This window comes from Pochonia chlamydosporia, chromosome 3 (genome assembly GCF_001653235.2).
Source record: "Pochonia chlamydosporia 170 chromosome 3, whole genome shotgun sequence".
Taxonomy (NCBI): domain Eukaryota; kingdom Fungi; phylum Ascomycota; class Sordariomycetes; order Hypocreales; family Clavicipitaceae; genus Pochonia; species Pochonia chlamydosporia.
Window position 1 is genome coordinate 227315 of NC_035792.1, and position 24732 is coordinate 252046.

Genomic DNA, 24732 nt, shown 5'->3' on the forward strand with positions numbered 1-24732 from the left:
TTCCAATGGCTGGAAAGTCAACAAATCTGGGTAAATGCAATGTTTATTCTCGCAATTGTCTGTGACATCTTCGCCATAAACCTTCTCATCAAGGTAGCTCTTCCTCTACTCATTGATAATTTTGGAGAGGGCTTTTTGAACAGCACGAACGAAAGGATCAACCGGCGCCTCCATAGAGAGGTCGCCGAACCTGATCTTATTCACTTGGCTCTCCATGATAGTGGAAAGCGTAAACTTTCGCCCGAGGATATCAGGGCAAACGCACACCTCCTTTTGCCCGGAGGCAATGAAACCGCGGCACTTGCCTCAGCGGGCTTGTGGCATTTCTGATTGAAAAGCCTCATTTGCTCCGGCAAATAACAAAGGAAATTCGTGACACTTTCGACGATATTTCCTTAATAACTGTTGAGTCAGTAAGCAAACTGCGGTTTGTTGACGCTTGTGTCAAGGAGACACTCCGTGTCTACTCGCCAATCTGTGGCTCTCTTCCTTGCATAACACCATACCCTGGTTTCACCATCGCCAACGAATGGATTCCTGGAGGCACTCGCGCGTCTCGATACCTATGCCAGCTAGCATGCTTTCCGCCTCCCATTTCCATGACGCCGATAATTTCCGTCCTGAGAGGTGGTTAGAATGCTCAGAAAATGAATTCTCAGTCGACAAAAAGGCCGCTTTTTAACCCTTTGCTACCGGAAATCGAAGATGGGTTGGACAGGAGTAAGTGCCCAAGCTCAATCCCAAGAGTCACTTGACGTACGGAACTAATGGCACCAAGAATGGCATATTCCATCGTGAAGTTGGTAATTTGCCATGCCCTTTTTCCGTTTTGACATTGCGCCTGCTTGTAAACTATCATTGAGCTGGTCTTAGGGTCAAAAAGGTTGGACAGTGCGGAAGAAGCCCCCATGGTGGGTGAGTATTTCAGCAGTATAATAGTTTGACGGAAGCCATGCAGGGAAGCGAGGAGAGAACATTAAATGCTCTTCGGTTGGCTTGTATCATGGCCGTCAAGTTCAACTGGGTGTGAAATTAAGGCCATTCTGCTCGGCCACCATACCAAAGTTAATGGGGCTATCGCGGCCAGCTCAACAATTTGGTGGCCATGACAGGGGGTTTTCCCTAGAGTTAACTTAGAACACTGGCATAATATAATGAAACTAAGCAAGAAGTTATGAATTAATTTCCAAACGTTTCATTTTGTATTTCGAGCTTCGACGGCTTCGCGGTATGAGTCAGCCGACTTGGATCCCAATTCGGAAATGACCGAGGCAGTTCTGTGTCAGACTCAGTGTTATAATCTCACTCATAAAAAGCCCTGACTGTTCCGCCATGTTTGCCGCTTCCCATCATCGCTGTTAAACTCTTGCATTCAGTAAGACGGGTAGCCACCATGGCCGGTGCGGATTCTGATCTGGATCAGACATTCGAAATCATCGAGCGAGATGCAGTGCCAGCGCTTCCACCTCAACCAAACGAATCTACCCAGAAACGCATCGACGAGCTCCGAAAATGGCTCCAACCAACAGACTTCCTCTCACCAGGGAATGAGTTTATGAAGCATTTACACTCTTATGTACCTGGCACCGGCAAATGGATACATAAGTCGCCCGTGTTTCGTACTTGGGCTAGTTCTGAGCTCAATTCCGGTGGTGACTCCTCATGTCTCCACGTCCGGGGAGTCGCAGGCAGTGGAAAGTCTGTCTTTGCGGCCAGCACGATACGACAACTGCAAGAGTCAGGTAAAATCGTGCTATTCTTCTTCTTTCGTCAAATCGTCGACAAGAATCACAGTGCCAAATACCTTGTTCGTGATTTTGCCACGCAACTGCTTCCCCATTGCCCTGGCTTGGTACTCGCTTTGACGACTATATCAGAGGACCATGCCATCAACGACAACGAGATCAATATGGTGTGGCCTGCCATCGTCAAGGCCCTTACCGAAAGCAACGTCAAGAATGTGTTCTGCGTTGTGGATGCATTGGATGAGATGGATGACGGAGACTTTGAAGGCATGGCACAAAGGCTTGTTGAGTTAAATGCCACAGGATCTGGGAGGGTCAGAATTATGATGACGAGCAGGCCGCTACCCAAGATCGAGGAAAGTTTCAACCGCGCCGATATAGTGAAACTGAAGTTGGACCCTGCTCTGCTATTTCCCGATGTGGCACGTTACGTTGACGCAAGGATGGCCACGCTCGATCCCCCATTGAGCAACGAGAAGAATGAGCTAGTGAAGCAGACTATCTGTGAACGCGCCAACGGACTTTTCCTTCATGCAAGGCTTGTCGCAGACAGTCTAGCCGACGGCCTCCTAGATGGCCATATCACCGAAGAGACTTTGCCTGACAGCCTAGATCGCCTTCCACGAACACTCAACGATGTGTATGAGAACATGTTGAGGGAACACGCTCGTCGCAGCGGAGTTACCGCAGAGCAACAAGCCAAGGTCCTCATGTGTGTGATACATGCGAGCCGACCGCTGCGACTGATTGAGCTGGGGTCACTGCTTTCCAATATGCTACACTTCGATCTCCGACGGGGAAAAGACTTGGTGAGACAGAGTTGTGGGAGATTGTTGGAACTACTTGAAGACGAGAGCGTGAGTGTCATCCACCACTCCTTCACAGAATTCCTGCATGACAAAAGCAGGAGAGACAGTGTGGATGCATTTCCTGTTCTTGATGACGCAGCTTCGCATGGAATAATGGCGGTGCTGATTTTGGAATACCTCAATGGATGCCCACCTTTCGAGGTTCAGCTCAATAACGCCGAAGAGATGAGAGACCGGAATCGCTTACAACTCAGGGAAGACGAAAAGAAGAAAAATCAGTTTCTCACTGATTTACGCACCACACATCCCCTTGTCTCCTACGCTGCGGATAATCTCACTTTTCACCTCGAGAAATCGGCAAACGGGCCACTTGACCATGTGCAAGAAGCATTGACTCGATACATCGCCCCGAAAAGACCAGCCTTTGAAACGTGGAAACTCATGAACCAGAGTACACCAGATCAGTCTTCTACCGTCTTTCACTTCGCTACCACGGTAACACACGGCCATGCCATGCCGCTCTTTGTGGTCGAGCATTTTGGGAAAACGGAGCCCACTCTCATTGACACGCCGAATTCCAGTGGCCGCACCGCTCTGTCTTACGCAGCCGAGCATGGTCTTGATGATGCTGTTAGATTTCTGCTCGCGAACGGTGCGGATCCAAAGTCAGGCGGTTGCGACGGTCGAATGCCACTGCACTGGGCAGCATTGAGAGGGCGACCGGGCGCTGTACAACTCTTGCTAGATGCTGGTGTTGACCCGCTGATCAAGACACATCCCGTTCTCGAGGGATACGACGATTATGAGGAGGAATTCATAGAATATTCGGAGGAAGAGGTAGAACGTCGACGGGAGACCGCCCTAGCTTACGCGTTTAGGGGTGATGACACGCAGGTCGTACAAGCCTTCATGCCTTTTGTTCAGCCAACGGAAGTAAACCAGTGCTTCCACCGGGTCGACGACCTGGTGAACGTAGAGGCAGTTCTAAGCACAGGCATGGTGGATATTGACTGCCTTCGCGACGGTGAAACGAAGCTGTTCAGGGCGGCCAAAAGTGGACAGTTGGAGCTGGTGAAATTGCTACTCAAACACGGAGCAGATGCGACCAAGCGATCTGCCGATACAGAGTCATCATATTTTTACAACGGTGAGATCCAGCTGAAAGTTGACAATGACCAAGGGCCGACACCTCTTCACGGGATCACCCACCCTTACCACAGAGATTCCTTTTGGGAGGACGATGCGAAAGCAGTGGAAGAATGCATTCAGGTGCTCATCGCCGCCGGTGCAGATGTGAATGCCACCATGGCGGGCGCTACTTCATATAAGGAGACGAACTTGACGCCTCTACATCTAGCCGTGAAGAAGCCCGACTCGGTAATGGGCTGCTCCTTATGGGACGACAAGTCTGATGAGATGCTCACCAAGTTTCTTCTCGAAGCAGGGGCGGATCCCAACGCCAAGGCAAGTTATGGAAATACGGCGATGCATCTCGCTAATCCGCGGAAACCTTGTCTGTTCGAGATGCTCGCTAAACACGGCGCAGATGTCAATGCTAAGAACCACAGGGGAAGAACACCTTTACTCGAAATTATTAACTGCATTGGCCATGACAGCCGAGACGAGCTAAAGCCGAACGTGGATGTATTCACCAAATTGCTCGATCTCGGAGCTGACGTACATGCCACCGACGATCACGGAAACAATGTGTTCCACCACATTATGCATAGCATCAGGATTTTGTCGGCGCCAACATTTTCACCTTTCATTAGGAAACTAGTCGATGCTGGCGTGGACCTAAATGCACGAAATCAGCAGAATCACCCGCCGCTCTGGAGTTATAACAAGTGTGTCATTTCCACATATCAATTCGATGTCACAAAGGAAGAAGAGGACATGTTGCGGGTGTTGGTTGATGCTGGCATGGACCTCAATGTGAGTGATGACGATGGCGAGACAATTCTATGGGGTGTTTGCAGGAAATTCGTATACAACACCCGGGTCATGGAAAAGTTCATCCGCATGGGTGCTGACCCGACGATACTCGCCAAAGATGGCACTTCTCTGCTTCAAGTTGTAGCGAAAGCGCGAAGGCCAGAAGAATGGTTCCGCTACCTGATATCAGTTGGGACAAACACGGAGGCGCTTGATGTGGGCGGCGACACACTCATCCATTCGGTTGTTCGATCACATAGAGAGGGGCCAGAGCCTCTTGAAGTCGTACAAGTTCTTGTTGAGGCTGGTGCTGCACCGCTAGCTAAGAATGCCAAGGGCCAAACAGTTTTGCATGTGGTGAGGACCATGGCAATGTTGGAGTTTGTTCTCCAAAGCCCAATTTTCAGGGGCCTTGATATCAACGCGCAGGACGTCGATGGCTCTACACCATTACACAGTGCTATGGATATGTTTCTCCCAGATCAAGCTGCATGGAGTCTTCTTCGTGCCGGAGCCGATCCGACAATCCTCATGACGGGTGATTTGTCCGTGCTACATATCGCCTCTCGCGTTGGACACGCTTCCGCCGTCGGCCTCCTGCTGTCGGAGTATAGAAAACTCGGTGTACTTGAGAAACACGTAAATCTGCTGGGCGAGGGCAGAGCGCCATTGCATTATGCGTGTCGATCCGGGCGACCAGAGAGTGTCTGGCTCCTACTATGCAGCGGCGGAGATCCCCAAATGTTGGATGATGAGGGCCTTACGCCCCTCCATGCCCTGGTCGAGTTCAAGGCCACAGGGATTGCATGGTCTACTGAACTGACCCATATGGACGATATTGTGGCAATTTTGCAGCATGATGGTGTCAATTTAAACGCTGAGGCAGTCATAGAAGCAGACGGGGGGACCAAAACGGTCACTGCTCTTGATTTGGCAGTAGAGAAGAAATGTTGGGAGTTGGCACGCGCGCTGGTTACCCGCGGTGCTGAGGCTCACAATAGCTACAAACAATCTCTGGAGTTCATATCAGCTATAGACAAGGGCAAAGCCGCCGAGCGGGCTCGTATTGCAACAGCTGCGGCACCACTGTACGAAGACATCGAAGACTGGGATAAGCATCTTCGGTGGCGAGGACGATGGTCAGCTCCCCAAGGGGCTGATCCTCCGCATTCAAAAGTAAGATGGTACATATCCGGTGGCCAGGCCATATTCGATGCACCGGCTAAGGACCCAGAAGAACTTGACCAACTGGACCTTTTGAAATATGCTCTTCATGACGGGGATTCCGATAGCATCAAAGAGTTTGCACTTCTTGGAGGAGACATCATCAGACTAGACGAAACTGGTAAGGATATCATCAATACCCTGCTGCATTTACTCGTCGAAGGAGGCTACACAGATCTCTTGGAGTACTTTTCCGACAAAGTGCCCATATTTGAAGCCCAGCCCTGGGTTCAGACAAACGAACAAGGCTGCGGGACTCTTCTCGGTATAGCATGCATGCGTCAGCCCCCGTCCCTGAACATTCTACAATTGCTTGTGGACAAGATTGGTCTTGATGTAAATGCCGTCTTCAACCGCCAGGGATGCCCCCCCAAGCTACGAGGCTGCACCGCAATACACATTCTTGCGAGCGGGGAATCTTTCTGGCAGATTGAAGCGCTCGAATACCTCCTCTCAAGAGGAGCAAATATTGAGGCTCGAAACAAACAGGGCCTGACACCACTTTTGGCGGCTCTAGACCATGGACACCCAAAAGGTTTCTGGCGAGAAGAGACAATACGCCTGCTAGTGAAGCATGGAGCCGATGTTAATGCAACTGCTTGGAAATATGAGAATACTTTAACTTCGGGGATAAATAGCCGGATGAGCCGCCACTCAGCGCTGGAGATGTCGGATCAAGCGGGGATCACGAAACTTTTGCTTGAGAACGGAGTGGACGTTCGCAGTGTACCGGACTTGATCGCTCGTACGGTGAAGAAATGGATGGATCCAGGGTCTGTGAAGTTGTTGTTGGAAGCTGGACTGGATCCAAACGAACTACCACAAGCGGAAATATACGACGAGGTCGATGACGAGGATGAGGATGAAGAAGAGGAAATCGTCCTTTATGCGCTCCACGAGACGTGTCGGCCTTCAACTATCACTAATCCACCTGCCGATTTTGAGCTTCGAAAGCAAGCAATGTTGGACCTGTTGCTGTCTCATGGTGCTGATCCGTTGGCGAGATATACAGACGGAAAGTCTGTGATCCAATGTATCGTGGAGGAGCAAGGTCAAATAGGTGGCCTGCTACCACGTCTCTCAAAATCGGATATGAATCTCAAAGGGCACCATGGGCGTACCCTTCTGACATCAGCTTGCATCCCAACCATCCCGATCACAACGGAGGCATATCGCAGGAATCGCACTCCGCCGACGATCGACCCAAGTTCTGTCCTCGCGCTGCTGGAGCACGGAGCGGATACTGTCGCAGTCGACGACGATGGCCGTACGCCGTTGCACTGGCTCTGTACACTGCCAGGAAACTTTGATGAGATGCAACGACGAGTTCTAATCGCACTGATCGAACAGGGTCCAGCAGCAATCAACATGGCAGACAAACAGGGTCGTAAGCCGCTCCATATCGCACTACTAGCGTATTCAGAACGCTCCCAAAATTCCTTATTCGCAATTCAACATCTCATAGAGACAGGTTCAAACGTAGCAGAACCCGACCCAATAACAGGAAACTCGACACTACACCAAATCGCACCACGTCTGGGAGGTCATGCTAAAAGGGCTACGGAAGCTGCCTCATTTTTCCGTGAGCTCTCCGATAAGCTTGATATAAACGCCCGCAACAATCTGAACCAAACTCCTGTCATGACCTTTGTAGGCGTCGGATGGGAAGGCACGCGTGACCCAACAAACAACATTGGACATCCGACATATGCCATTGCGCATGATGTGACACACGCATCGGCCCTGGATGTCTTTGTCGATCTAGGTGCCGACTTGACGTTAGTAGATGCACGAGATCAGACCCTACTCCACGTTGCGGCAAGGCGTCCCCTGCCGGATAGTAGCTCAGACTGGGACCAGAGAGATGATCTTGAGGGGACGTTTAAGAAACTGATGGACCTTGGGGTTGACCCGCGAAGGGAAGACGCTGAGCTGAGGACAGCTATTGATGTTGCTGTCGCGAGGAATCTGCATGGGATTATTAATTTGTTTAGAAAGAGGGGAGAAGACAAGGGAGATGATGAGGGAAGCAATGGGGACGGCGATGATGATGAGTAAGGTTATAGCTTTGGGCAGGGGCGTATATGTGGGTATGTTAACCTATAATTTTGAAGAAATGATGATACATTAAGCGATGAAATGCTGGTAGGCGAAGTTCCAGTGGCCATCACGAGGACGGGTAAACAACAACCTACTTTGGTGTCGAAGTTTAGTTTCCCCCAGTATTTGTGTTGGAGTACACGCAATACTTGGCGGCTATTCCTATAAAATGAAAGGAGCATCTCAAATCGTGCCGTGACGTCGTGAATAGTTGTTTTCGTGTTGGATCCGCCACGCAAATAACCGGAACTAAGGGGTAAACCGTTCCACCAACGGTGGTAATCATTTTCCATTCTGACATACGGCGCTTTCCTCTGCCAATACATTGATAGTCACACGGAGCTGTGTCTCATCATTCCGCAGTTTGTTGCAGATTGTGATTGCAACAGCATGAACCCTGCAGAATTGGGACATGGCTGATAACGTATGCGAAACAGCACCTATCACAGCCACGATGGTGCGTCAGACAACGAGACATGCGTATTTGTTGAATTAGTGACCCAAAACTCTTGAATGTAAATGGTCAAATGAAAGGAGAAGAGACAGCTATCAGCAGAGTGTTCAGCTTATATCCCAGGGCGTTGAAATTTTTGAGCACTCTGTTCTCCCTTCGTATATATCCTTTTTTGACGTACGTCTCAAAGATCTCAACCTTTCGGCTTCGTATCATGTCTGCTCGAATGGTGCAGTGACGACCTCTCGCGGTCACATCCACACTTGCCGGTAATTTGACCGCGTTCGCAACGGATCCTCGCCAAAGGAGTGGAAATTGTCGGCGGCACGAACCAGAATCGATCACCATGGCTCCCGCGAACCCTGATATCACAATAACCTACGTCCAAGTTCCAGTCCCTCTACCGCAGTCGGCATCTACTACAAACCTTCGATCATGTAAATTACGCAGGAAGCGCTCTCTTGGCACGGACGGTCGGCGACAGCGCGATGAGAAAAGTGATCATATCCAATTGCAACTGGAGAAGGCCCATCGTCAACTTCACTTCCACAGAAATGGATCGCGAGTGCCCGGATCGAAATGTTTCTATCGATCGGTTGGCGTACTCAGCCTCTGCGCTGGGTCAGCGCATTTTTACCTCCTTTCGCTAGTTGGTGGCGATCTCGAATGGATCAAACAGAACATGGGCAAAATTGGCACCTTGCTTGTTCTCAGCGCATTGTTATACACTGCAGCCATCACGCTGGTATATACTTTGAAGTTTCCGACTAGTTGGCGTATGGCACTCGGCATTACTCTGGTTCTTGAGCTGGCATTGCTGAGAAATGCTGACCAAGGGATGTCATTCGATCGCCATGGCGGGTATAATATGTTGATCTTTTTTGCTATTGGTGTGCCTCTAAATTTGGTCGTTCTCGGAATAGTTCTGCTCTATCGTAGTACTTCGTACTTCTGGCACATACTCGCGAGCATTATGACTTCCCTGTTGCTGTACGCGGGCACGACACTGCTTCACCAGAAGGCTCAATGGGGTGAAGGATTACTCGGCCGTAGTTACCAAGCGGATGCCGTGGCTTGCCGGATTCCTGAGCCAAACTGGCCCTTTGTTGACCTGCTGCCTTCAGGGGCACAAAACTTCTGGACAGGCCGGCAGAGTTGTCCCTCTACATCCACCAAATTTGATGCGCAGCTAACACAGGATGATGGGCTCTTGACGATTAACGGATGCCCTCAGGGTCTACCGACTTCGTATGATGTGCTGCCTGACACGCGCAGTTGGTCTGCCCTCGAGAAGCAACGGTACATGATGAACAGGCTGATGGTCCAGCGGACTGTACGTCAAAACTATACGGGCCCAGTGCGCCTTGATAGGCAATCAACTGAGACGGTGATTGCGCGTTGCGGCGATGAAGAGAAACTGCTGCTTCGCATCGGTCGAACTCTACCGCCGTTACAAAGGAGTACACAACAAGTAGAGATGCAGCGACCCAATGTCCTCCTTCTGTATTTCGATGCGGTTTCCCGCCGTCACTTTCAGCGACGTTTACGGCGCACGTCAAGGTTTATTGAAGAGCTACACCAGCCTGGGCAGCGGCAGGTGTACCAATTCTTCCGTTCTCACGCAGTTGGCTTCAACACAGATGACAACAGCCGCGGTCTTTACACAGGGACCACAAACCGCAGTCAGATTGATCCTGTCTGGCAGCAATTCCGCGATAATGGCTATGTCGTTGCCCGAACTGACACAAGTTGCGAGGACTGGTCGTCGTGGTATCAGGGGCGCAACACTTCGATGACGGCGCTGGATCATGAGATGCTCGGACCGGCATGCCTACCGCCATATTATGCTCTTGAAGGTCACCCATACGGCAACTTCAACGGGCCGTACAGCCTCAAGCGTCGCTGCGCATATGGCGACTATGTGCATTCTTGGAACTTTGACTTTGCTCGGCGTTTCCTTGACGTGTATCCCGACCGGCCCTGGCTGCTCTCAGTCAACTTTATTGAAGGGCATGAAGGGAGTGGCGAAGTACTTGCGACAGTTGATCATCAGTTACATGCCTTTGTAGCCGAGTTGCGTGACAAAGGGACGTTGAACAACACAGTCGTCTTCTTTTACGCAGACCACGGGCTGCACATGGGACTCAACTACCTGTTCACACAAAACGGCCGCATCGAACATCAGAACCCAATGCTTCTCATGATGCTCCCTTCGTATGTGGCATCGCGGTTGCCTGCGAGAGATGGCCGTGATGGACTGCTGGCAAATGAACAGGCTCTTGTGACGCCGTTCAACACACATGCGACGTTGAGGGTGCTGGCGGGCTTGAAGCAGTGGCCACCGTCGCCATCGCCCAACGTTGTTTCTCCATACTGGGATATGTCACTATTCGAGCCACAGCCGCGGAATCTCACTTGCGCGTCGGTTGGGATCGAGGAAGAATACTGTCAGTGCAAGTGATAAGGGGGATAGGTGACGGCACGGTCGTATGTCTGTGTCAATGGCATCGTCAAGAGACTAGTCGGAGGGCCAAAGGACTTGAGCTTGGTGTTGTCACGGTTCAGCAATGTTGAACAGGAAGGCGCCTCGGCAACAATCGATTCAACGCACCTTCCATGTCCAACATCTAAATCGACCAGACATGACACCGAATATGAGCTAAAACGGCTAAGCACGTCCACAAGTCGGCCAATCCGCGCTGGAACATCGTGATGTGAGGCTTCAGATGGCAAGTGCAGTTGTTCGGAGCTACCAGACTTGCAGACTTGACGTCAAGCACGCCGAGGTACAAGTTAGTACTTCCAGCGAAGTAGTACCCGACCAACGGCTTCGCGGAGTTCCAGCCACAGTGTAGGGTGCAGGACCTAGCACTGAGGTACTCGGTTGGTATTTGGATGACCAGACACCTTAGAGTTGATAGATGAACAGAAAACATCAAATATTGCATGGAATAATTCTTGTGGCTGAACGTGGAGGCGGATGTTTGTGTAATGATTGTCGAAAATGGTAGTCTCCCTCTCCATTTCCATGCAAGCCAAAATGTTTTGATGGGATGCAGGCAGACAGCGTAACGCAGTCCACGGCTCTGTGTTCATCAAACCAATACTTTATTTTCTCTTCTACCTGCAGGAAATTTGTACTGCATCTTGGTTTCTTTTCAATCAGTCAATCCTTGTCATTGTCATTGTTGAGCTTTAATTGCCGAATAGAGGCCAAAGCCCGGGAATCTTTGTGACATCAAAATGCATTTCTTTGTGCTTTAATATCCCCAAAGAATCATGGCCCCAATCACACTTCTTTACGATTTTACCACTGACCGTGCTGTTAGAAGAAATAGACATACGCTATGCAATGAACACAAATATGCCGCCACAAAGAGCCACCAAGCGCTGTAAGAGGCGGGCGGGTGTTCAGGAACATAACACAATGCATGTCCGTGAAAGGAGCCAGCTTGAAACTATATTTCTATTAGAAAACAACATAGATTATCAGCCCGCCTAGATGCAGAATTGTTTTACATGGACTACATCCTATGCCTGTGTTCATGATTGTCATCCCAAACCAGCGTCGGCAGCATCTACACGTTCAACAAACGACCTCTTTGTGAATGTATCCCAAGATATTGTCGCTTTCACACTGGCAGAAATGACATTGGCACAAGCCAGCCCGTTCTTGAGGTCGAGGCAAGATATATAGAGTCGACCTCGCGGAATTGTACAACTCTAATATCTAGCACCATATTATACGAATTGCGACTTCTCTGCATCATCTCAGAATAATTTTGGACATTTGAAGCTCTGTTTCTTAATTCCATATCCCAGAGCATCCACACATTCAGGCATCACGATGGACAAACTTAAGAGCTTTGACAAGAGATTCTTTCTCCGAGTAGGCTCCGCCTTGCTTGCTTTCACTGCCATGATAAGTGCTTTCAGCGCAATAGCCAAGAAAGACTGGGGTCTGGCGTTGGGTTTGGGGGTCGTCGTAAGTAATACGCTTAGCCTGCGCTCAACCATATCAGAAGACTGACAGTTCTAGGGTTTCCTTGGACTAGCTGAGAACTTAATTGTGGCCTTCCTGCGGAAAAGAGGTATTGGCAGCACCAATAATCGTTTGCATGCTGCACTTGACATTGCCGTCACCGTGCTCTGGGCCATCTTGCCTTTTGGACTGGTGATTTTCTGGCAGTCCCAACTGAAGAACGGTAAGGCCGACAGGGCCAACGAGGGCTCTGTCCTTAGACTGATTGGTATGGGTTTTGGGATGGCTTGTTTGTGAGTGTTCCCAAAGGTTGCTTACCACATTTATTACGGAGTTTGCTAAATGTTACACACAGCGCAAGTCAGTTTTGTCACGCGTTGTCGTCCTGGGCGTTGCGACCTTCCAGTGGCGACCCTGCGTAGATGTGCACCCGATGTAGGGATGAGAGTCTTCACTCCAAAACTGCTGCTTTTCTTCTGACAGACTTGGAGCATTTTATGAAAAGATTGGCTGATTTATGGAGCGAGCGTCTGGGACACGCGGCTTATACGGAGAGATGGCACGAATGGCTCATGTACATGCTTGTGTGCGAAGGATTCTTCCTTGGAAGTTGCCGGCAGCAACAGTTTTGTAAATAGCGGCATATTTCCTCACTGGCACTCTGAATCTGCAGCCACTCCACGGTTCTTTTGGTATTTAGAGATGTTTTTTTTTTCAATTCATTATTGTTTTATGTAGCCATTCATGTTGCAGTGATGATGCAATGCTACCTTGTAATTAGACTGAGGCAAATGCAACAGCTTTCCCGCCACTAACGCCGTTCTCCCCAGAGCACAACGTGCTCATTCCTTTCAAACCCCAAACAAAAAAAGACAAAATAAAAATTAACTGGTAGTCTGTTCAAGCTAAACTCCGCTGGTATTCCAACAACGCAGGTCTTCCATCAGTTGCTCACATTTCATGAAGATCCTCACCCCACGGCCCAACGCCGAAGCCTTGGCCAATCAGCGCCACCACACAATCCAAAAATGGACGTCGGCATTGGAATCGTAACTTTTTCGTCAACAAGCCTTGGCAACTATGATCATCTAGGGATACGCGCTTTCGGCCATGCAGGGGTATCTTCAAACCAACGCGATCGATACAGCTGCTGCTTGTAGATCACACCAGGCTGTGCTTGCCCATTCTGCAGCCGGTTGATCTGGTATGAAACGACTTCCTGCCAAGCTGCCTGCACGTACAAGGCGTGGTGATTCCCATCTAGACTGAGGGACTTCACGTCAGACCGTGGAAGAGCCTGTCCATTCGATCCGACTCTGTTGTCAACGGGTGTAAATCCAGGCAAGTACTTTTCCACCACGACTTCTCCGCTCTCAAAAGTTTGTGAATCGATATCAAAGGCATGGAGGTCCAAGTCCGTGGAAATCAGCAGCTGGCGCTTGTTCGGCACACCTATAAGGTCATGTCCTCCGTCCCACCAGCCGTTGTATTCCGTGCCGCTCCATTCCGTTGACAGAATCGTTGGGGCGCTGACGTTGAAAGAGTATAGAGGTGATGGTTGGAAAACACCGCCCGCGTACTTGTAAGCATGAAGAGCGCTGCGCGACTCAGCCGTCCCGTCAGGAGAATTATAACTGCCAACAGCCCACAGCAGGCTATCCTTTTGATCCCAGACAAGTCCGTGGACAGCAGGTAGAAAGTTGAGTGCTTCAACAGGATTACTCTGCGCCTGTAATCCCGAAGCAAGGTCGAAGATCCTGATGTTGGCAGTGTTGCTTTCACAGGTCGTCGCTATCGCAATTTTGCCGTCTGGTACAACTTCAAGGCTATGGGTGTTTTCCATGCCATTCCAATTTAAACACACGCCAAAGGTGATTTGTTTATCGCGGGGGTCTCCGGGTAGGTGATTGATCATGAGAGCCGCAAAGTTGTAGATGGTTATGACGCTTGAACCACCGTTTGCCCACTTGGCCTCCGGGACGGCGGTATGTTGTTGTATACAGGCTAGGAGATCCGCTGGTATAGCCTGGGTTTTTGCATCGTCGACGCTCCATGACCATGATGGGACGCCATTAACGTCATGAATGACAATTTGTGCCTCAGCAGAGTTATCTGCGTAAAGACCAGTTATGACTTGTGAGGTCGGGGTGTCGGAGTTGAATTGTTGGAAATCTCGTAGGGGAGGGCCACGGGCGGACACTAGTTGCACACCGCAAGAAAGGCTTGCAATTGACAAGAGTAAAGAAGACAAGTTGTTTCGGAACCTCATCTTTCCACAGGGGTATTTCGCGTCGCTATGTCAATGCTGCTGTGTTTAGCAACCAAGTCAATTGTCAAGCTCAGTGCAAGAGACAGCAACACTGGTGATGCAATTGCTCAGGCTTCGATACAATCTCGTCAACAATTACCACTGCTTCAAAATCAGGACACGAATTATTACTTATATTCCCACATTGTCCGAAATTCAACAACAAAAAATACTGTAGCGCTCAGCATGACGACGTCCACAGGTTCATCCCGTCCAGCCACGCTGAATTAGTGATGCGCCTCGGTACATTCTCAACCGCCCTTTTCTCCCGATGTCTACGTAATCATGCTAATTATATTCCTGAATGGCTGCTTTTTAGAACGGCTGAATGTCCGGTTACCAGATTTTACTGGCCTCTCACGGGACAGTAGTTGAAGTCAGCTACGACGTGCAGAAAATATCTGATGACGACGCTCAAAGTGGCGGCCCCTGTGGCGTCTCAGCTAACCGAACTCGAGTGGGTTTTCTTTTTCTGGCCCTGCATTGTTTCAATACAATGAGGATGCGATCCAGATAAACCCCGGTACCAGCCAGGGGTTTGTAAGTGCCGATTGTGGTGAGTCTACTCATAACATTTCATCACCAGCAAAGTAGCCGTATCTGGGGTTGGCAAAACAAAAGATACGTGATGAGTCCCTCTGAATTGTAGCAAGAGTTTCAGACAATCAATTGTCCATCAGCCTCACGGCCACACGGTCAGCTAAAAACTACTCTAGGCCAGGGTTGGGTAGCATCTTGGTGATGCCGACACGGAACCGAACGTGGCTGAACCGGCTTTGGTCTTGGCGCCAGAAAAACAAACACTCACATCCAGCCTGACTGTGAGATCCGAGGCACGCGACACTCAAGGCGGATCGATGCCAAGAAATTTTAGGTGCCGTTAAACCCGGCCCGGGGGGCCATAAGTCTTGGATTACGTATTGTTGATGCTTTGGTGAAAATAGCTGATAATTGATGGGACGCGCGGGCGCTACAGATGAAATATTGAACGGTAATTGACAACGGCGTCGTGTCGTTGACCCCCCGGGGATTTTGCTCAATGACAAGCCAAGCAAACCTGAGCTTGTCGGTGTACATTTGCCACGTCAGATCCTAAACGGTGAACATGCAGCCTGACCGGAGCATTTCTGTCGTCGTTACAATAAGGCAATGTCTCCCTGAATGTGCTAGCAAGCGCTTCAGCTCCCAACTGGGCCAGGGTTTGGAAGATGGCGCTCAACCTGTTGCTTATACGCGCCACCAAAACTTCTCCTGAGTTGAGACTGCTGCCTCATTGGCAACCGCGGTCTATCTTTAAGTAAATTTTGGGGCTTTGACAAGCAAGACAAGTACTGTCCCGATACGATGAACCGAACGGATGGGCTGTTTGAGAGGGACACACTCCGCTTGCCCTGAGATGATCAACTCTCTTATTTCTGCCATGGATGGTTCACATGCTCGTAGATGAAGATCAATAGTAGAGGTGATAGAGTATAATCCACGTTTTCATTGACTGACACAATCATATTCTACTTGTAGCAGAATGTCAGTACCTAACCTACAGCCCGAGCAATTTACAACCAATGCTTCTATTGTTTACCCTCTTCGCATCACGGCATATGATAGGTCAAGCCGAAATGTTGCAAAGCGGTCTAATATCTAAGTTTAATTAGCAAGTTGCATGCGTGACCTCACTGGGCTCCGTGAATTCAGCTGTGTCTACAAATTTGCACCCCTGCAAGAAGTAGGCTTAGCAAGATCGCCTATGTGCCACCACAGTGACATTCTTCGAGACACCACTCGTAATGCCGGATGAAGACTTGGCGCTTTGATCTCTGTGCATGATTTCGGCGAGATATTCGTGGGGGCACTGGCAAGGACTAGACAGAGATGGTGTTCAGCAGACGTTCTTGGAATTAAAGGAGGCGAAGTCTCAGCGGGTCATCGTGCTGCCCTGATCAACACATAGAAGTGCGAGTGTCTCGAGAGGAGCTTCTGGCCTAACGTTGGAGGCTTTAGGGTATTGCACAATTTGTTGTTACTTCACGCTACTACTAACTGACTAAAGACTGTGGGATAGAGAAGCCTCTAATGGGATGATTTCATCATGGTATTCGCTGTTGTAAATCTCTTGACGGAACTCAGCCTGTCAGGTGGCCATGAATCCCATGACCCATATACATAGCTGGACTCTCGCATACAAGGACTCATCTCATGGTGGTGAATATTATTACTGAGTCCGGGCCCTTTGGGTTCTCTGTAGCACTGATCCGGAAGATTAGTCTATCGGCGCAGAAATAATCGTTCTTGTTATTGTGTGTAGCGGCGGATTCCTCGAGACAGCCTTTAAGATTCTCTGTTGAGTATTTGGTCCTGTGGCGGTTTAACCCCTTTTCTTTCTGGACATGTTCACTTCGCCCAAGTTCTCCTCTCTCTAGCTTAGGAACATAGCTTTTGCGCCAGCACACACTAATCTGTCTAAGAGTTTCTCATATCAGTTACATTACCATGATGCCCCTGATGTATCCGCCAGCTAAGAGCTGATTTGGGGAGGGAGTTAGTCTTTAACCAACGGAAACAGAAGTAAACCATCAAAAGGGCATCAGCATCGGCAGTAAGCTTAGTTTTATGCTTCCCTCAATTTAGAGAGCCTGATCTTCCCATTGTCATCCCCACTGGCACTTGATACACAACGCTGTGGGAACACATTTTACTACCAAGACTAGACTAAATTCTTGTGGTACTTATGACCTCGTATAGATTCCCCGTATAATTTGCTCCGACACTGTGGCGCTGCTTAGAAGGTTTCCAAATACTTAGCTTTAAACCGCGCTCACCCTGATTAGACAGAGTTGTTGCTGCGTTCTTGTCCTTGCATGTTATGAACATTATGATAGGTATTGCGTTTGGCGTTGGTAGACCTGCAAAGACATGCCCTGCAATGGCGAGCTCGACCAAAGCTTAGGATTAGTGATTACCCAGTGCTACAACCCTTCGTGTACCATGCGCATTCGAAAAGGGAGCCAACTTTATCCTAAGATGACGGACTAATTAACAAACTTGTCTCATCACATCATATACCAATACAACCAGATTACAACTCATCCAACCCCAATTACTGAACATCAACCTTCTTGTCCCCCGATGTTGACCGAGCCTTCTTCGGAACCACCACCGTCAACAACCCATCCTTCAGACTCGCCTTCATATTATCCTCTTCCACCTCATCCGGAAATGTGAACGATCGCTCAAACGGCCCAACGTGCCTCTCGTGTAGAAGTTGTCGCGGGAAGATAGACTTTTGCCCAGCAGTCGTCGCCTTTGCATCAGGCTTGTCTGACGGTTGACCTGAAGTTTCCGTGGGCTCCGTCGCCGGCGCCTCCGTTTTCGTAGCGCCGGTAGCTATTTTCGTATCGATGGGCTCGATGATTCCATGGATCACAAGCACATGGTTTTGTAGCCACACGACATCAATTTTAGTTTTGTCAGCTACACCCGGCAACTCGCCCTCCAAGATGTAGTCCCTCTCTGTTTCGGTGACACTGAATCTTGGTACGGAAACGGTTTTATAAGAAGTTGCCGGATCGTTCATGTAATATGGATCGCGATCTGTCAAGGACTGCAAAAGGGTTTGCAGTGAGTACGAGCGCCGGGTGAGGGAGACATGGTGAGGATGAAGCAGGCCCTGTATTGTCGACATTATGAAAGGACTAATTTCGTATTGCGATTCATAACTTCGCTTATGATCCTACCGTGGAGTTGTGGCATTCGTGGACTTATATGGGCTGCTTCGGGTCGGCTGATGGAACTAACCTCAATTGTTACATTGAAATGTAGCCTCGCTGCAGTAGAAGCGCCATCGCACCACCGTTTAACGCCATTTCGCATCACCATCGCATCACTGTCACGATGCCACCATTCGGATCGTGGCCGCACCGTGTTAAAGTTTGGTGGACCACGCCACCTCGCGGTTTTTCTTGCTGCAGACCAACAAGCTGAACACCGGTTCATTGACGAGGGGTTCTACAACGGATTTTCGATGCTTTCCTTAGGACACGAAGTGTTGCTGCAAATAATATTCAGAATGTGGTGGTTTGCTTGTCTCAGGTAAATGAGTTGTTCCTACTTTCGGTGTCACTACCTAATTGCAAGTAATATACTCCAAGTTCGATCAACTTTGAAACACGTTGTTGTACCGGCAAGTTGTGGAAATTTACAGCTGCAAAATATAACATCATCTGCTAAAACATTCACTGCCTCAACACTAGCCTTACGGACCAGCCTGATGTCGGAGCAGAGATGCATGGTTACTTGGGTGCAGGCGAATCTATTATTACTGGCATTGCCGTGGCGGCGCATATTTGCTTATGGAGATACTAGTTTGCAATTGTGAGCGAATCACCTTGTTCAATTCTCCCAAAAAGGAAGCTACGAGGGATTCTTCTATGTAAAGGACACAGACGACGGTCGAGGCAAGACCTTGGATAACGATCATGTCATCGATAACATACTTTCCGCGGTAATGATCCGATACGGATACCGAAAATTCCTCTATATCATTTGCCTTTCTTTGCCAGCTCCAGCATTGTTGACTGCAGTAATTGCCGAAATATCCCCTCAAGGGCGTCCACACCACAAACTCAACCGAGCATTCTAGACCACGCCTCGTCATATGACCTCGTCGCATTCATCAAGTCTGGTTCGCAAAACCAGGAACCTCAGGGAAACAGGCATTATATGCTTGGGGAAATCAGGTTTGCGTAGTCGAATCACCCCGTCGCAGAGCTTACACCGAAAGCACGAATCTGAGACACTTGTGAGAACCATTCTGCTTCAGTTGTCTATACCATTAGTGCACTCAAAAGGGCTTCAATTACATGGCTCTGAAATTGAAGTTGGATTTAAATTTAAAATACACTAATGTGAATACAAACAGTGCCAAATGAAGACGATACATTCTATGGGTCAAGAGCTCGAAGTCAACAATTCCAACGTCTGCATCAAATGATATAAGAAACGCCTAAAACTTCGCCAAGATGGACAGCCGACGATGTGGTTCACCCTAACTATGCGCCCTACACTTCTTCCCTCGATTCACGCCTCTTCCGGCCATGTTTTCTCACATCCTGTTTATGCTGCGGCGGCGTATTCACCGCAATCAGGAAGTTCTGCCCCAAATCCGACACAGCATGGACAGCAACATTCTCGCCAAAGGGCCACTCCTTGACAAATTCGGAATCACCCCTGTAGTCATACTCTGCGAAATCCTCTGGGTCAAGACACTTGTGTGCGGCTGTCCAAGCATCCGCACGATGGAGGTAGACCCCCTGAATGCTCGTCTGCTGCGATCCGCCACTCCGATCCACGTGGTAGTCAACCGTGGTTTGAACCAAGTAGTGCAAGAACTTTGCCCCTTCAGGTAGTATCATTTCACCGTTTTGGACATCTGAGCCGAGTGACTCGTTGTTCGGCGTGGTATCGACGCTCACACGAAGCTCTTGACCGTCGATGGAGCGAGCAAACACTAGGATTCCGTCGCCATGAGTCCATTTCTCTCCGGGCAGGTCTTTATCGTGGCCGCGTATCTCGTACTTCTGGAAGTCGTCAGGCTGGAAGTTGAGCTTCTCAAGCGACTGTTTGGCGTAAGCTTTAGCTGCGTCCAAGGTACCATGCGTTTTCAGCACGTAAATGGTGCGACTGGCTCCGGATGCATCATGGGGATAGTCAATGACAGTAAGAATAGTATGAAACAGTAGTTCAGGGACAAGTTTAGATGTTGGGTTGTTGATGATTTCCATTATGGCGGATGTGACAAGTGAGACCATTTTCTGTTAGCTTTGTGTCCGGATAGCTGGGTATGGAGAAAGCACTTTAGTATTTAAATGTTGCCCCAGTGCCTTCAGATTCGTAGTGGCGTGATGCATCATATCATCTTGCCGATGGTGGTGCATAGCGCCTCCAGTTCTAATGTTGCCGCCGCCACATCACCTCACCTCTTCGAGCTTGATGATTTGTGGTCAGGAGATTGCAAAATCTACAACAAATGAGACCCCATAGCCTAGAAACCTGTATTGAAGCACCTCCACGCCTGGGTATGCCGATCATGATGATGGCTCAAAACCATAAGCGCTATATAGCCGAACTTGGTTCGTACCTTGCCCCTGATATTCTGGAAGATGCTGTGATTCCTGTGCACATGACGAGGGGACCAAAAAGTGCTTCATCGAGCAAGTGCTTCACCGAAGTGTGTACATAGGGTGGCATTAGTTCTGCTAGTCAAGTGCTAGTCAGGTTGACTGGGTTTGACGCCCCTGACCCATCTCAAACGAGTAATTTTCGTTCTTAAACCCATCATTGTTACATGTGCATAAAAAACCTCTCATGCCCCTTCTTGACTCATAAACCACTAAGCAGCCTTGTTCAACTTGCGAAGCATGTCCATAGCTCCCATCGTCTCATACCACGCAGCATAATTGAACCCGAGTACCAACAAAGCCTCCTCCTTTGACCAGTGTGTATACCCGCCGTTCGGCCGTCTCAGAACACCAGCATCCGGGTCGTTGATCAACAAGTTCCAAAAATACGGGTTGTACTTTTGAATGGCTGTGTACAGGTCCTTGATTTGCTTCTTCATCACCTCGGCTAGCTGCGTGGTCTCCTCAGTAGTGCCTAGGAGGATGTTTTGGCGCGATGCGACAATACTGCCGACGAGCTGCTCACGGATCATCTCGATGACTTCTTGTGGGATAGCGCCGGTAAGAGCGATTCTGGTGTTGTGGATTGATTGAGGATCAAGCAGAACTCGCACCTTAATTAACATCACGGCGACTGTGTGACTAAAGTCCAGAAGACACTCTCTCAACCAAGGCGTAGGCGGTTCCAATGCGTCAGCACCTCTGACGTCTAAGAATGGCAAGTCCATATTGCCCCAGTCATAACGCCGACTTTTTCCAGCGGTTCCGTACCACTTCATGAAGTCGTAGGCATCCTGATCTCTACCCAGTCGAATGTATAACGCGGGGACGACCTGCCGCACCCCCAAGTTATCACCGCGACATAGCCTGATCATGTCCAAGAGATGATCCAGTGAGGTTTTTACCGAGTCCACTGGGCCGCCAGCGGTGCCGTAGCTCAGAAGAATCGTGTCCACAAGGTGGTAACGCGCTCGCATGTATGGTCGAGTCTCTAGAATCCCCCAAAAACGGCCAGCAAAGTTCTCGAAGATGTTTTCAGGTAGGAATGGGTCATCTGGAGAGTTGCGTAACTTATGGTCCTCATCCTCATACAAAAGCCGTGCCTTTTTGATCAGCTTACATGGCGTCTTGTGAGTTTCACGGTCTTTGGCTTGGCAGTCCCGTCCGCAGTAGTAGATTGACTGGCAGGCCGAGCAACGAAGCAGAGTGCCCTCCCTTCGATGACAAAGCTCGCAGGCTCGTGAAGCCAAGCCATTGAGCCTGGCAACTTTGACGTTCATGATAAGAGGCATTTTGACGCGTGATGGACAGAAGTAGGTGCTAAATAGCAAGCAGATGGAATGCCAGGAGAGAGAGGCGAGTCACGTCGCGCTTGCTGGCAAGTATAACGGTAAAGCAATACAGTCGAGTCTGGAGAAGACACGCAGATTCTAAGCGAATGGCGTAGTTTCCTTAGCAGTATGGAATATAATTCCACAGAAAAGACGTATAGCTCCAATTTATGACAGAGTTAGGCATTGGGGAATGTAAGGTAATGCCCAAGGGTTCAAGTAGATGAATGGTTGTACAAGAGATTATGTAATCGCACCCAGAGGAGTACCGTGTGAGTATCTCCCAGACCTTTATTGGAACTGCACACGACGGGATGAGGTGATGAAATAGAGGATGCAAGATAGATACTGAGGATAATCCTATGTATTGCGACTAAAGAGTCAGCCAGAACATGTTACGTAGCGCTGATTTTGGGCTTGTATCGTAAACACGGAACCTGCGAATGTCTTCCTGAAGGAAGATGTAAATGCGTGAAGTAGTAGCAGTCTCCTCGAAATATCATTTACTGGTTTGATGGGGACAAGAAAGGAGTAATTCGTATAGAAGTATCAGCTTCGTGTCCAGGTAAGAAGACTTGATTCCAGATTTGAAGATTCAGCAGGACATCTGAAACAATCAACAGAAACAAGCCGTCTAGCGCCTACCTGTCAGAGCACAGTCTTCTGCTAAGAAGAAGAAATCTATTCTTCACTTAAAAGGGGTATTACTTTCATAACTCGCTAAAAGCTATTCAAACGAGCCCCTTGCTTCCCATTAAAATCCAAAACAAAGCACGCCATACCGTAACTCTGTGAAATACCAACAGCAGTCTGTCCTATCCAAACTCTCCAAGTCCATGTTTACTCAATGACCACACGCACTCCTTTGCTACCGTGCGGTATGCCAGGAATCAACATATCATGATCGTATAAGACGTCACGTTCCGTAGTTTCATACAATCTCATGTGAGGGAAAACGCGTAAACTCAACGCCGCGAGAGTCAGATATAACTCGCACATTGCAAGGCTGTGTATTGTGTCAGCATGGCCGCAGAATACCACGCAATGAGGCTGCCGGATCGCAGCGTGCCTACGTACTTCTTTGCGAGACAAGCTCTGCTTCCCTTGGAGAACGCAAGCATCCCACGGTCTAACTCTTTATTGAAGTGGTGTCCGCCTTCCAGCCAACGCTCCGGCTTGAACGTAAATGAATCCGGAAACACGCGTTCGTCGTGATGCGTTATAGCAGGCGACATGCCAATTGGATAACCTGGTGGTATTTTGTATTCCACATGGCTGTCATTCCACTCTCCTTGATAGACTAGTGTCTCCTTTGTAGGAATTCGAGCTGTGCGAGCAGAAACGCCATAAGATAGTCGAAGCCCTTCCTGGATAACCCCACTTAGGTAAGGCAACTTTTCAAGTGTCGTCCAGGATGGCAACTGTTGCGGGTTTTTCACAGCTTGACGCAGCTCATCAGTCAACTTTGACATGAGTTCACAGTTACTCAGCAAGTGGTAAGTGATGACTGTAAGAGCCCAGCTTACAGTCTCCGTGCCACCACCTATAAGTGCGGTTGCGTCGTCGGTCAGGCGTTGGGAGTCTTTCTCACGACCTTCAAGCTCAGATTCCAGTAGCGTCTTTAACACTGTTGGGCGCTTATTCTTCCAACCTGCTTTCATCAAGTTCTTGGCCTTTTTGATCTCGTTAGGAATATCAATCTTGAGAGTCTTAATAACCAATGCCGCGTCTGGAGGCAGGTAGTGAATGAACCTAGAGCCCGTTGTTAGCTACAGAACACCTCAACAGGAAGCTAAAGGGAGATTCACCATTCACCGAGGCCAATCAAATGCTTTACAAATGGAAAAAATCGAAAGATGTAGGCAGGTTTAAGAAGAGCTATCGTGGGATCACGAAAATTAGGATACCAGCCACTTTGTTCTAGTAATCCGAGGCTCTCGCCAAAGCAGTATCCGGATATAACGTCTGTGGTAAAGCAGCTGTAGGCTATCGTCACGTCAATAGGCTGATGTGTGCCCTGGTACTGCAAGATTTTGTTGCACAGTTTCTGAACCAGATTGTGAATTTCATCTTCCAACCGGAAAATCATATTTCTGGAGAAGTATCTTGCCAATGGTGCACGTCGCTTTCGGTGGAGGTCGTGATCAGTAGTTGCAACAGCAGATCGTCCAACGCTACAAAGTAAGAACAGTCATTTTCGAGCTGGCGAGGAGATGCAACACGTACGTTAAGCCATTGACTTGATGGCGAGGTTTGTCTCGCTTTCTTGTACTGCCTGCAAATATTTCAGACACAAAGTTTGTGTCGTTGCAGTGTAACTCGTCGGGATTAATGCGAACAATGGGGCATGGAAACGATGCATATGTTAGCGATGAGGGTCTTTTTCAACGTTTTGAGATTACGGCACAGGGTCCTACCATATTTTTCATGCATCTTCTTTATTTGCCATGTGTAACGGCCATATTTGACCACGTCATAATAGAATTCAGGGAGATACGTTGCCGCGGATAGCCACGGGCCGGGAACATGGTACAAAGGATGAAGAGGAGAGATATTGTAGAGACTTTTGGCAAGCAGGTAGAAAGCCCATAGTCCCAGCGGCCAAGCCAAGAAATCGGATGTGGAAAGCCACGATACAAGCCCGTCTATGGTATTCATATTGGCCGTGTTG

The 24732-nt window shown here is 49.0% G+C and overlaps 8 protein-coding genes across 8 annotated transcripts; 3 read left to right on the forward strand and 5 right to left on the reverse strand.

Moving 5' to 3' along the window:
• Positions 1 to 1393: 1393 nt before the first annotated feature.
• VFPPC_03978 (ankyrin repeat-containing protein) lies at positions 1394 to 7771 on the forward strand (the record flags this gene model as incomplete). The annotated part of the gene is made up of 1 exon (XM_018283405.1): positions 1394 to 7771. The coding sequence occupies one exon, from the start codon at positions 1394 to 1396 to the stop codon at positions 7769 to 7771; it is 6378 nt and encodes a 2125-aa protein (XP_018144456.1).
• An 842-nt stretch (positions 7772 to 8613) lies between these two features.
• On the forward strand, positions 8614 to 10728 carry VFPPC_03979 (sulfatase domain-containing protein; the record flags this gene model as incomplete). The annotated part of the gene is made up of 1 exon (XM_018283406.1): positions 8614 to 10728. The coding sequence occupies one exon, from the start codon at positions 8614 to 8616 to the stop codon at positions 10726 to 10728; it is 2115 nt and encodes a 704-aa protein (XP_018144457.1).
• A 1386-nt stretch (positions 10729 to 12114) lies between these two features.
• On the forward strand, positions 12115 to 12591 carry VFPPC_13552 (hypothetical protein; the record flags this gene model as incomplete). The annotated part of the gene is made up of 3 exons (XM_022428883.1): positions 12115 to 12252; positions 12307 to 12517; positions 12584 to 12591. The coding sequence occupies 3 exons, from the start codon at positions 12115 to 12117 to the stop codon at positions 12589 to 12591; spliced, it is 357 nt and encodes a 118-aa protein (XP_022284432.1).
• Positions 12592 to 13333: 742 nt separating this feature from the next.
• VFPPC_03980 (hypothetical protein) lies at positions 13334 to 14518 on the reverse strand (the record flags this gene model as incomplete). The annotated part of the gene is made up of 1 exon (XM_018283407.1): positions 13334 to 14518. The coding sequence occupies one exon, from the start codon at positions 14516 to 14518 to the stop codon at positions 13334 to 13336; it is 1185 nt and encodes a 394-aa protein (XP_018144459.1).
• A 3133-nt stretch (positions 14519 to 17651) lies between these two features.
• Positions 17652 to 18236, reverse strand: VFPPC_03981 (hsp20/alpha crystallin family domain-containing protein; the record flags this gene model as incomplete). Its single annotated transcript, XM_018283408.1, has 1 exon — positions 17652 to 18236. The coding sequence occupies one exon, from the start codon at positions 18234 to 18236 to the stop codon at positions 17652 to 17654; it is 585 nt and encodes a 194-aa protein (XP_018144460.1).
• Positions 18237 to 19611: 1375 nt separating this feature from the next.
• On the reverse strand, positions 19612 to 20334 carry VFPPC_03982 (hypothetical protein; the record flags this gene model as incomplete). The annotated part of the gene is made up of 1 exon (XM_018283409.1): positions 19612 to 20334. The coding sequence occupies one exon, from the start codon at positions 20332 to 20334 to the stop codon at positions 19612 to 19614; it is 723 nt and encodes a 240-aa protein (XP_018144461.1).
• Positions 20335 to 20942: 608 nt separating this feature from the next.
• On the reverse strand, positions 20943 to 22022 carry VFPPC_03983 (MYND finger; the record flags this gene model as incomplete). Its single annotated transcript, XM_018283410.1, has 1 exon — positions 20943 to 22022. One exon carries the CDS (start codon positions 22020 to 22022, stop codon positions 20943 to 20945), a length of 1080 nt encoding a protein of 359 aa, XP_018144462.1.
• An 879-nt stretch (positions 22023 to 22901) lies between these two features.
• Positions 22902 to 24719, reverse strand: VFPPC_03984 (trichodiene oxygenase; the record flags this gene model as incomplete). Its single annotated transcript, XM_018283411.1, has 5 exons — positions 22902 to 23067; positions 23139 to 23813; positions 23870 to 24235; positions 24288 to 24336; positions 24479 to 24719. The coding sequence occupies 5 exons, from the start codon at positions 24717 to 24719 to the stop codon at positions 22902 to 22904; spliced, it is 1497 nt and encodes a 498-aa protein (XP_018144463.1).
• Positions 24720 to 24732: the final 13 nt, after the last annotated feature.